This window comes from Rhipicephalus microplus, chromosome 1 (assembly GCF_043290135.1).
Source record: "Rhipicephalus microplus isolate Deutch F79 chromosome 1, USDA_Rmic, whole genome shotgun sequence".
Lineage (NCBI taxonomy): Eukaryota > Metazoa > Arthropoda > Arachnida > Ixodida > Ixodidae > Rhipicephalus > Rhipicephalus microplus.
The window spans coordinates 285,532,476-285,544,864 of NC_134700.1; the positions used below are offsets into that span (position 1 = coordinate 285,532,476).

The window sequence follows — 12,389 nt, forward strand, 5'->3', positions numbered from 1 at the left end:
TTGCAAAGAAGATTGTCATAATTTTTTGTTTATTGCTGCCAAAAGGTGTTTGTGTAAGTTTTGGTTTCTACTTCTTTACAGCGAGAAATCGAAAAATCGGGTGCTCATGCAGAAGCTGCGAGTACTGGCATATGAGATCGCACGCCTCGAGTCGAGAGCTCCCAAAAATGTGCTTGATAGCTTACTAAATATCCCAGGATACTTCGTAAGCCAACGCTTGTAGAAGAGGCGTGTCCTGTTGTGTACGCATCTGAGGGAATACGTCATGGTGATGGTCGTTCGTCAGTGCCGTGGTGTACGCGGAAATCTCACCGAGCTGAGATGGTCAACAGTTTCAGTGAAGTTTCGTGTTTGCTGTGTCGGATTTGAAGTGGCTCGCTCTTGAAGAACGGAACACTCACGTCGGAAAGCTGGTGCGCGCCAAGGGAAGGCAGAAAAATAGGGCACAGTACGGAACGCATCCAGGCATTGCGTATGGCATGGCGGACGGGGGCCAGTCTACGGAGAACCCCACAACAGAAGCAAGTGAAACTTTCTCGCAAATTTCGGTTTTCGCTCGTTACACCCAGGGCGCATCGGCGAACTGGTTGCAGTTGTGCAGCTTGTACGCCTGTGCGAGGCTCATAAAAGCTGACAAAAGTGGTGACTTGGGCGGGGTACACTTCTAGCAAGGACGTTCGCAAAAGCGTTCGGCTCATCACCCGCAATCTTTTCGTTCAACGATTTCACGGAAGCTTGAAAATTTCTGTCGCGAAGCCTTGCGCTTCAGAATGCGGCCGAGCTTCCGCCTTATCAGCCTTCATTACCTGCGTAGTTTGTATTGTTTTTGTGGAAACGGCGGTTCAATACCCGCGTCACCTCTCAGCTGATCACGGCGCTAGCGACGGACGTTGACTCTGCCGCGCTTCTCAATTGACTGGGGTGATTGTTCCACTCCGAAGGGAGTCGAAGCACGAGGGCAGTCTTTGAGCGCAATAAGCAACTTCGAATCAAACCGGCCGAGGACTTCTGTCGCCGCTTGCTGATGTTTTTTTTTTTTTTTTCGAACGCGCATGTTATTGGGTCCGATTATGTCGCATAGTGTCCCACAGTGCGGTAAAACAACGATGGTCAACGCATGCTTCACTAGTTCGTACGATCACGTAAATGCACACATTAAGTTTTCCGCATCCGGTTCAATAATCACGCGGTGTGAGGGACATTTTATGATCGTGTGCGTAGGCCGGATAAAGGCAAGGTCAGAAGTGCTTACGCGTTCTTTTTTACTACATTTTACCGAAAGGGGGAAAAAAACAAGAAATGTGTGACGCGAAGATTATTCGTGAATGTATAACTGTGTTGGATGTCGCCGCGTATCTGGCGTTTTTTTAAGCTTACGCTTATCTCTCGAAATGTAGTAGAAACTCGAGTTGTTTATCGTGCATTTTTCGTGCCCCCCACTTCCCCCCTTTGGATACGTGAATGTGCTTGCGTTGTGTCTGCTGCGAGGTGAGCTAGCCTTTGCCAGCTGCCCACTATTTGCGTTACAGGAGGGCGCGGGCCAGGGCGGCACAAAGAAGCTGTTACGGCTGCGCATTGTGGCAGGCCACAGCTTGGCGAAAAAGGACATTTTTGGAGCGAGGTAAGGATCAAGTTTAATTCCTTGCATTGAGCTAGCGAATTGCATGGATTTAATTAGCATGGGTTCCCCAAGGTGTTTACCAAATGTCGTTTCCTTTAATGTGGCAGCTATTGTGCTATGGGTACTTTAATTTATAAGTCTTGTGTAGCATATACATTACTTGCAAGTTGGTGTACTTGTTGTGCAATGTCAACTATTTTGCTTTGTTGTGAAATAAAATTTCATCTGCCTGTCAATGCTGTGAACTAATGCCATTAGGGAGTTTATAAATAGGGGCCCTGAAGCCCTTTGCGTACGGACGCTTTGGGTCAAGCAGGAACGATGAGTTTTTCGAATAGGGTGTGCAGCGCTTTGGACACTCCCCCTATACTATGTCATTTTAGTCTTAGCCGAGAGCCTTCACTTCAGTGAGTGCTGTCATGTTTGTCTGACCGAAAACTTTTGGGACAGTCTTTGGAGCTCCCGCCAATTTTAAGAAACAACGTCCCCAACCCTAATGCGGTTTGGGTTTTTTGCATGCATAGTGGTGTGGCCTTGACGCTATTTCTTTGGGGCCCCTATTCGAAAGCTCCCTATTATATTTGCATGACCATAAACACAGTAAAGTTTGCATAACACTAAGGCATTGCATCAAAAGAAAGCATTGAGGTGTAACATTAAGAGAGCATTCAAGCATTGCACTAAATATATTTAGAGCTTTTATCTCTATTTTCAATGCTTAATAGTCTGAATCGGCATCTAGCTCTGTAGTTCATTGTATTAATAACATGGTTTAGTTTAGTATTATCGAGATCCCCTTGGTGCATATTGCAGTTCTAAACTGGGCACTGTTTTACAGCGATCCGTATGTGCGAATTGACCTTGTCAAGGCTAGGGGTGACAGCTACACAGTATTGGATTCACTATACACGAAAACCAAAAAGAAGGTGAGTGATTCTGAAGAAGTATGGGGCTTACATCTTTTTTTCTGTTGAAACGTATGTTTCAACAAGCCTCGCCTTCCATTAACTAGCACAATCCTTGCACAAATGTGCACGGAATGCACAATAAAAGGTCGTTTTTACATAGCGTCTTGCTAAGCGGTTTATGTACATGGATTCTATCTCAGCTGCAGCAGTCACGGTCGCGATTTCATAGAGGTGAAACACTAGAAGCTTGTGTACGTATATTCAGATAAACATTGAAGAACCCCAGCTAGTCGAAATTTCTAGAGCCCTCCACTGTGGTATCCGTTGTAATCATACCGTAGTTTTTTTAACATCAAACCCCAACAAACTTGACCAATTTGTAGCATGAACCCCCCCCCCCCCCAAGAAAAATCCATATGCATTTCTCTGAAAGAATTCCTTTTTCTGTTTACATAGGAAAAAATCCGTGTGTATTTCTTTGTGGCTTCGTGCTGAAATAGAGGTTGTAAATTATTCTTTCTGAATCCTTCCACTACCTTGGAGTATTCTACAGAACGGCCCGGCCGTGGTGGTGTAGTGGCTAAGGTATTCAGCTGCTGACCCACAGGTCGAGGGATGGAATCCCAGCTGCGGCGTCTGTATTTTTGATGAAGGCGGAAATGTTGTAGGCCCGTGTGCTCAGATTCGGGTGCACGTTAAAGAACCCGAGGTTGCCGAAATTTCCGGCCCTATCTACTACAGCGTCTCTCATCATATGGCGGTTTAGGGACGTTAAACCCCGCATATCAATCTATTCTGCAGAACCTATGTGCCGAACCGAACAATTATAGTATCATGATGAAACTGATGCAATATGCACAAAGGCTTAGGTAGGACACAGAATGTAAGTCTTTGTGTACATTGTACTTGTTTTATTATGGACCTTTACCAACATGCCCAACTGGCAGTCATGCTAAATTATTATGTCATATAGGTGTCAGTACATCTCTAATCAATCACACCGTGCAGTAGCTTGAAATATTTTAGGTGCGAATGGTATATTAGAAGGTTATTCTGGTATTTTGTGGCATCTTGTTAGCACTTATTATGTTTGCTTGGGCTATTAGCACTACTTCTTTCTTTTTGCTTTGTCTAGTCTGCCACATAAAGGGACACCAAAGGCAAATAGCAATTTACGTCAGAGTAATAGATCAACGCTTGGGAATGTCTAAAATTTCAATATTGTCACGTTAAAAAGACAGGAGACGTTTTTAAGGCGTCCTCACAAAAGTCCGAAGAGCGGTCGGCTCAGCGCAGCCAAAAACAGAACAATGGCACGAGGGGAACTGCCACTTCGTCTGCCTCTTTTGCGCTGGCAGATCAAGCGCGCGGCACTGCCCCTCCTCCCTGAAGAGCATCGCCTCGATGCTAAACGAAGCGTGTATCGTAAAAAAAAGACATTGTCACAGTGTGTGGTACGGTTTTAACCGCACCACGTGCACAATCTCGGGTCGTAGCTGTCGGCGTCGGGGTGGTTGGCTTCCGTCCGGAAGGACTTCGTAATTGACGTCGCTCACTTGTCGTAGCACTTTGTACGGGCCAAAATACCGACTGAGAAGCTTCTCAGAGAGACCTTTGCAGCGCACAGGGGTCCAAACTAACACCTGGTCACCTGGTTTATAATCGACTTGTCTGTGGCAGCGGTTGTAGCGCTGTGCATCGACGCCTTGTTGTTTCTTGATGTTTACGCGGGCTAGTTGACGTGCTTCCTCGGCTCGTTGCACGAAACACTCAGCATCTTCGTCGAGATCCTCGATGTTGTCAATGTCGCATGGGAGCATTGCGTCCAACATCGTCTGAACGTCCCGACCGTATAGAAGACGAAACGGAGTGAATCGTGTGGTCTCTTGCGTAGCGGTATTATACGCGAATGTTACGTAAGGCAGTATTTCATCCCACGTCTTGTGCTGTACGTCTATGTACATAGACAGCATATCAGTCATCGTTTTGTTAAACCGCTCGGTCAGTCCATTTGTCTGAGGGTGATACGCTGTTGTCTTGCGATGCGTGGAGTAACTTAACTGAAAAACTTGTTCAAGGAGCCTTGCTGTAAACGCTGTTCCTCGGTCTGTGATGACACAGGATGGAGCACCGTGGCGTAATACAATTCTCTCGATGAAAAACTGAGCAACTTCACAAGCCGTGCTTTTAGGAAGCGCCTTAGTTTCAGCATAGCGGGTTAGATAATCTGTAGCGACGATTATCCACTTGTTGCCGGAAGATGACAAGGGAAACGGACCCAGGAGGTCCATGCCGACTTGATCGAAGGGTGTTCTGGGTGGCTCGATAGGGTGAAGTAATCCCGCAGGCTTAACAGATGGGGATTTTCGGCGCTGGCATTCGCGGCAGGCTTGAACGTACTGTTTAACGCAAGCGGCAAGTTTCGGCCAGTAGTAAGACTTTCGTACCCTAGCGATGGTTCGGGTGATGCCCAGATGGCCCGATGGAGGCTCGTTGTGGCAGGCAAATAGAATTTCCTCACGCAGCTCTGCGGGGACGACCAACAGGTAAGTTTTGTTGCTGGCGGCTGCGTTCTTCTTGTACAACACGCCCTGTCGTAAGCAGAAGGATGACAATCCGCGAGTTATATGCTGGGGCAGTGATACGTTGCGGCCCTCTAGATGTTCAATGATAGGTCGCAATTGAGCATCTGCTCGCTGCCGTAAAGCCAAGTCTGTTACGCTTACGGAGCCAAGGAAAGGGCAGTCCTCTTCGAAGCTCTGAGCGGCAGGCTCAACTGGCGCGCGTGACAACGTGTCCGCATCTTCGTGTGCACGACCGGACTTGTACACGATAGTGACGTCGTACTCCTGCAGACGTAGGCTCCACCTTGCCAGTCGTCCGGAGGGGTCTCTGAGGTTCGCAAGCCAGCACAGCGAGTGATGATCCGTCACTACTCTGAATGGACGGCCGTAAAGGTAAGGTCGAAACTTAGCAATTGCCCACACGACAGCAAGGCACTCCTTCTCCGTGGTACTGTAGTTTGACTCCGGGCGTGTTAGGGTTCGGCTTGCGTAGGCGATAACCTTTTCAATTCCCTCCTGCCGTTGGACGAGTACCGCGCCCAGACCGACGTTACTGGCGTCGGTATGAATTTCTGTTTCGGCTTCCTCGTCGAAATGTCCAAGAACAGGTGGTGATGCCAGGCGAAGCCGAAGCTCTGTGAATGCTGATTCTTGTTCAGCACTCCAAACGAACGGCGTATCGTCTCTAGTGAGTCTAGTTAATGGTTCGGCAATTTTCGAAAAATTGCCTATAAAGCGCCGGTAGTACGCGCATAGACCAAGAAACCGCCGCACACTTTTCTTATCGGCAGGAGTCGGGAAGGCTGCGACAGCGGCGGTTTTCTCAGGGTCAGGACGGACGCCTTCTGCGCTTACGACATGTCCAAGGAACTTTAGTTCTTCGTAACCGAAATGGCATTTTTGCGGCTTTAACGTAAGGTTAGCCGTCCGAATCGCCTCAAGTACCTGTCGTAGTCGCTTCAGATGTTCGGAGAAGCTGGTTGAAAACACGACCACATCATCCAAGTACACAAGGCAGCTTTGCCATTTTAAGTCAGTCAACACAGTGTCCATCATGCGTTGGAAGGTAGCTGGCGCAGAGCAGAGTCCGAACGGTAGCACCCGAAATTCGTAGAGGCCATCCGGCGTGACAAAGGCGGTTTTTTCACGGTCGCGCTCATCAACCTCAATTTGCCAGTAGCCACTCTTTAAATCCAGGGAAGAAAAATACTTCGCTCGTCGTAGTCGGTCAAGCGAGTCATCAATACGCGGCAGCGGATAAACATCTTTTTTTGTGACGTTGTTGAGCTTTCTGTAATCTACACAGAAGCGAAGCGTACCGTCCTTCTTCTTAACCAGAACGACCGGTGAGGACCAGGGACTGTTCGAAGGCTGGATAACGCCGTCGTCGATCATTTCTTTCACTTGCTGCTTGATAGCTGCGCGTTCTGTCGGCGAGACGCGGTATGGCTGTTGGTGAATAGGTCTTGCGTCGTCGTAAGTGATTATCCTGTGCTGTGTAATTGGCGTCTGACTCACTTTAGACGACTGAGCAAAGCACGCCCTGAATTCAAACAATAGCTCTCGCAAGGCCCTCTGGTTCTCTTCCGGCAGTGCACTGTTCATGTCAACATCTATTACGGTTTGTCCATCGCGGCTACTGTCTTCACAGGCAAAACACTCAATGACGTCCTCCAAGGCTTCAGCGTAGGCGACCGCAGTGCCCCGGAAAAGGTGACGATGCTCATTGGTGAAATTTGTAATCATGACCTCGGCTGTACCGTTCCGAATGTCAATGATGCCTCGTGCCACAGAAATTCCAAGCGCCAGCAGCAGGGAGACGTTGCACTCTGCCACTGTTTCACCGTCACTGGTTCCTTCGGAAGTCACCTGAATTAGGATACTTGCACGAGGTGGTATTGTGACACTGTCGTCGGAAACACGGAGGGCGGTTGTACGGCGGTTGGAGTCCCTTGACGTAGCGTTGACTGTCGAAAAGGAAATGCAGCGTCGCCGTAGGTCGATTACGGCGCCATATTCCCGAAGAAAATCGAGGCCGAGAATTAATTCGCGGGAGCAGTCACGTAGCACGATGGAGCTGACCAAAAACGTGCAGCCTCGTATTTGTAGCCTGGACGTGCACAAACCAACCGGCGTTACAACATGTCCGCCAGCTGTACGTACATGCGATCCTGTCCAAGGCATTATCACTTTCTTCAAGGTACGTGCCAATTGTCCGCTAATAATCGAGTAGTCAGCACCAGTGTCTATTAAGGCAGTTAAATTGCGACCGTCGAGCATCACAGGTATGTCCATTGAAAAGTCGCTCAGCTGGGATACAGGCGCCGGCGTAGTCGAATTTCCGTTGGTCCGATGTCGCGTCGATTGGAGGGCGAGGTCTTCATCACGTCGAGAATCAGCGGCCTCGCCTCGAAAGGTCGCTGGCGTTAGTTTTCCAGGCGGGGGCTCGGAGACCGTCCTTGCGGCCTTCGATTTCCGTTGCCTGAATAAGACGACGACCGCGGTGACGGTGAGCGCGACTGACGCCTGAGTGGGACGTTCTGCCGAGCGATAAAATCTTCAATTTCTGGTGGTCTCTGTCCAAACCGGGGGCGGGGTGAATTGGCAGGAAAACCCTGCAGCCCAAGTCGGCGGTACTGGCAGTCTCGGTAGAGGTGACCCGCTTCACCGCAGTGGTAGCAAAGCGGTCGTCGGTCGGGCATGCGCCATATGTCGGATTTACGCATGACGGGTCGAGTGTCTGCAAAATAAGGGACCACCTGTGCGGACTGCAGTGTGGCGTACGGGGTTGCGGCTGGTAGTGGGACTGGTGCAGGTGCGTTGTGTTCGAACGTGTCGGTATAAGTGGTGCGCTGGAAACCACTCACTGGGGATGGTGTCGTGGACGACGGAACGGTGCGTCTCAATACGTCTGCGTAGGTCACCCCTAGAGGTTCACTTGAAGTTGCGAACGCCTGAAGTGGTGCAGCAACCTGCGTTGGTGTCTCGCGACGAGGTGTGCCGAGCGCATGCTGAACTTCGTCACGTATGATGGTGGCGATGCAATTCGTGGAAGGCTGCTGCTGCGCCTGGTTCAGCTGTTGCAGCTGTTGCAGCTCGTCGCGAACAACCGAACGTATCAGCTCGCGAAGCGCTCCCACGTCGGTCGGGAACGAGCCTAGCCCGGTGGTATAGGTAGCATTCACTTGCCGATCGTACTGGTTCCGCTGCTGCAGCGCCTTTTCCATGGCGACGGCTTCAGTGAGGAACTCCGCAACCGTTCTAGGCGGACTACGAATGAGTCCAGCGAAGAGCTGCTCTTTCACACCTCGCATCAAGTGTCGCAGCTTCTTGTCTTCCGGCATGGTTGGATCGGCGCGAGTGAACAGATGAACCATATCCTCCACGTATGTAGCCACACCTTCATTAGGCATCTGCATGCGGGACCGGAGGGCCCTTTCAGCGCGCTCTCGACGATCGAGACTCGAGTACGTTTCGCGGAGCCTGTGACAGAACTCATGCCACGACGTTAGGAGGCCCTTGCGGTTCTGGAACCATGTGCGAGCACCATCCAGAAGACTAAAGTACACATTCTTGAGCTTCGCTACTTCGTCCCACCCGTTGAAATCCGCTACGTACTCGTACTCAGCCAGCCAATCTTCCACATCTTCATAGAGGCCACCACGGAAGGGACTCGGAACACGTGGTTTTTGCAGCGTGTAATGAGTGGGTGCAGCTGCGGGTGCAGCGGTTGGAGCAGCGGCGGCTCCAGCGGCAGGGGAAGCGGTGACAGCAACAGTATTCTCCATACCAGTCGACGTACTTGTACTGTGAGGCACAAACTCGGGGGACAGTCCTCGAATCCTCCGACTGAAACGGTGTACCGGCGTAAGCTCTGGGTTTTGGGTCACGTTCCGGCTGCTAGAAGGAGTCTGTTGCATAGGTGAGGTTACCCAGCACCTCCACCATTAAAATGTCACGTTAAAAAGACAGGAGACGTTTTTAAGGCGTCCTCACAAAAGTCCGAAGAGCGGTCGGCTCAGCGCAGCCAAAAACAGAACAATGGCACGAGGGGAACTGCCACTTCGTCTGCCTCTTTTGCGCTGGCAGATCAAGCGCGCGGCAATATCATCAACAGTTGTGCTCTACTGATAGAAAAATTAAGATAAATGTACAGCACGACGTGCCACAAGTAAGGCATTTTTAAGTGATCCCAATGACGTCAAAGGGTCTGACTATAATAATCACTGGTAATCATACCAGCTGCAGTAAGAAAAGAACCTTTCAGGCATTAAAACACGTAATGATATGCTGCTTGCCCATTTCTGTTTGGTTCATTAAAAAAAAGAACCGTCCTGCATGACTATAGGGAATGGTGCCAGTGGTTCAAAAGTTCCATTTTCACCTGGTTAGGCTGGATAGGTGGGGCCATATAACGGAACCCAGTTTAACCATGCAAGCAGAAACTTTTTCAATGGCCATTGTTGCTGATGTGGCTCCTGCTACTTTCGCTCTGCTGCTCAGTAAAGCGACAGCCGCTCTGTAAAGGCAAGCAACGTTAGGCAAGGCAACTGCTACATCAGGAGGTCCGTTTTCAGGCAGGTGATTTGAAGTGCACTAATGCCGTGTGGACCTGTAAAATGTGATTTTATATCAAAATAAGCATTTCCTTGGTACAAAAGTACCACTGCAAGGTTTCTGGACCGCTATTCCAGCAATCAACGCCAACCTAATATTTATCTTTAGTGTCCTTTTAAGACAAGTAACTTTCAAGGCTACACATTTATTAACCAAGCTCTAATTGAAATTGACAAGCTTTACTAGGTGTTGCATGCACGGAATTTTCTGATGCATGCCCTTCCCGTCTGTGCGACTAGACCAGTCAATAGAAAGCTTTAAATCGCAAGAGGGCTTGTGTTCATTGAGCTTTTACTTGCAGCACCTTATTTGCCAGTGTGATGTCTAGCCATGCAGACGTTCTCTAGTACATGGGTCACTTTTCCTATGAAAAAGTCATCTATGGATAATAGGGGTATTTATATTGCCATTTTAGTTATCCCTGTAGCATTCAGTCATAGTGGATAAGATAGACATATTTTGTCAGTTTTTAGCGATGGCATACCGCTTATGGCTATGTGCACTTTCTACGTGTGATTTGGGACCTTTAGCTTCCACAGCATGTTCCTTGCTTGCCTACATTTATTACCATGGAGATTAGGAAGCTTGTCTGTTGAAATGTGGGCTACCTCAGTAGAAAAGGGGGACATGTTTACATGGGGAATAATAAAGTAATTCCACGGGCCCCGCCGCGGTGGTCTAGTGGCTAAGGTACTCGGCTGCTGACCCGCAGGTCGCGGGTTCGAATCCCGGCTGCTGCGGCTGCATTTCCGATGGAGGCGGAAATGTTGTAGGCCCGTGTGCTCAGATTTGGGTGCACGTTAAAGAACCCCAGGTGGTCGAAATTTCCGGAGCCCTCCACTACGGCGTCTCTCGTAATCATATAGTGGTTTTGGGACGTTAAACCCCACATATCAATCAAAGTAATTGCACGAGAAAAAACTTTTTCTGCCACCGTCATAATTGTGCATCAAACCCTAGCATTAACTGCTTGACTGTGGAGAGATTCTACGTTGCACAGTAAAATACCTCTTGAATGAACATCAGTTAAATGAACAATTCAGTTGTACAAATGCTTTCTGAATCCTCAGCCAGAGCATCATTGGACCCAATTCTAATGCATTTCAGCTTAACAACATTATTGCAGGGAGCATCTCAGTTCTACGAACATATTTTATGACACCATCCAGTGCCTCTCCCTTCCTACTGATAAAAAATTGTCTGAAAGACTGGATACGGACAGCACCTTGTGTTTTAAGGGCTATGTTACCTTTGACTTTGCATTGAGTAATGCACCACTCTGTCTATGGAGGAAATTGTAGCGAGTGTCCTATCTCATTAAAAGAAGAGGAGGAGGAGGAAGTAACCTTTGTAGAGGAAGACCCGGCAACTTCAGCTAACGAAGCACTGATTTGCTTGAAAAAAGAGAAGCCCTTCTCTGCTCGGTAGTGTGTTGTGCTGGAGAAGGTTTATGAGAGCTTTGACACAGTGACTTAATTCATGACCACTGTCGTCTTGAAGGACCCCTGACATCAAATTTGGAAACTCGAGATGCTTGTGTTGTTATAGGCAACGAACGTTGCCTATAAGATATTTTAATTTGGTTATAAAGTAAGGTTGCAGGCTCATCCGAGTATTCAGGTGCAATCGGCATTTTCTGTGGTTTGACATAGAGGGGGGATCCCCTCGAGACGTTGCGAAGGTCAAGCAAGTATTGTTTATGTCGGAGAACATTTGTGGGGTGCACATAATACCCCGACTGGCACACAGTGAGGACTATGGTTCGTCACCCCTCTTGTTAAGTTTGTTGGGCTGATCTTTAGGTGATTTTGGCTGCTTAAGCCAGGAATGCTTTTCTTTTTTCAAAGGGGAAACACTCAAAGCATCTACATCGTTTTATTCTTCACCCTATTTGAAAACAGCACGTTCAGTATCAGCAAAGCTTGAGCACACGTAGTCTCAGGCACTGTCCCGCTGTGGGGGGGCTAGTGTCTTATTGTATTTAGGTGGGTGTTTTGAACTGATGCAAAATTGTTTGGAATTAAGGATGCTAGCATAAATTATGCGATATGTTGGAGCATTTACGATTCAATTTCAGCATGACCACATGCAGAGCTCTAAATTGCTGTAAAAAAGTCGCAATCGAAACTTTCACTGTCAGGGGTCCTTTAAAGGGACACTAAAGTCAAATAACAATTTATATCAGAGTGAAAGCTCAATGTATGACAATATCTAAAACGACAATATTATCAACAACAGTGCCCTACTTACGGAAAAATTAAAGTAAATGCACAAGAGTACAGGCGCTGCAGTAGGACATTTTCAAAGTGATCTCGATGACATCAGAGGGACTGCCTACAATTAATTACTAGCAATCGATCTTACTGCATTAAATAAAGAACCTTCCATACATCAAGAGACGCAATAAAATGCTGCTTGTTCATTTCTGCTTGATTCAATGAAAAAAGAACCGCCGGACGTTACTATGGGGAATGGCACAAGAGGTTCAAAAATTCATTTTCACGTGGTCACACGGGACAGGTGGTGCCATCTAGCAGGGCGCCGTTGAACCAAAAATATTTGCATTCTCGAAGCCAATGGTTGTAAATTGATCAATGGCCGTTGTTGCTGCTGTGGCTCCCGTTGCTTTCGGTCTGCTGCTACTAGCGCAGTAAAGCCGGGCAACATTTGTGCACGGTA

The 12,389-nt window shown here is 48.3% G+C and overlaps 1 protein-coding gene across 4 annotated transcripts in view; it reads left to right on the top strand.

The window, feature by feature from the left end:
• The first annotated feature begins 303 nt into the window (after positions 1 to 303).
• The window catches only part of Nedd4 (E3 ubiquitin-protein ligase Nedd4), a 34,074-nt gene continuing 21,988 nt past the window's right edge, over positions 304 to 12,389 (top strand). For all 4 annotated transcript variants that reach the window (XM_037436251.2, XM_075896405.1, XM_037436253.2 and 1 more), the window contains exons 1-3: positions 304 to 521; positions 1,530 to 1,621; positions 2,460 to 2,547. In XM_037436251.2, the coding sequence (XP_037292148.2) occupies positions 480 to 521; positions 1,530 to 1,621; positions 2,460 to 2,547 (222 nt within the window). In that variant the 5' untranslated portion in view covers positions 304 to 479. The remainder of the gene's footprint in view (positions 522 to 1,529; positions 1,622 to 2,459; positions 2,548 to 12,389) is intronic.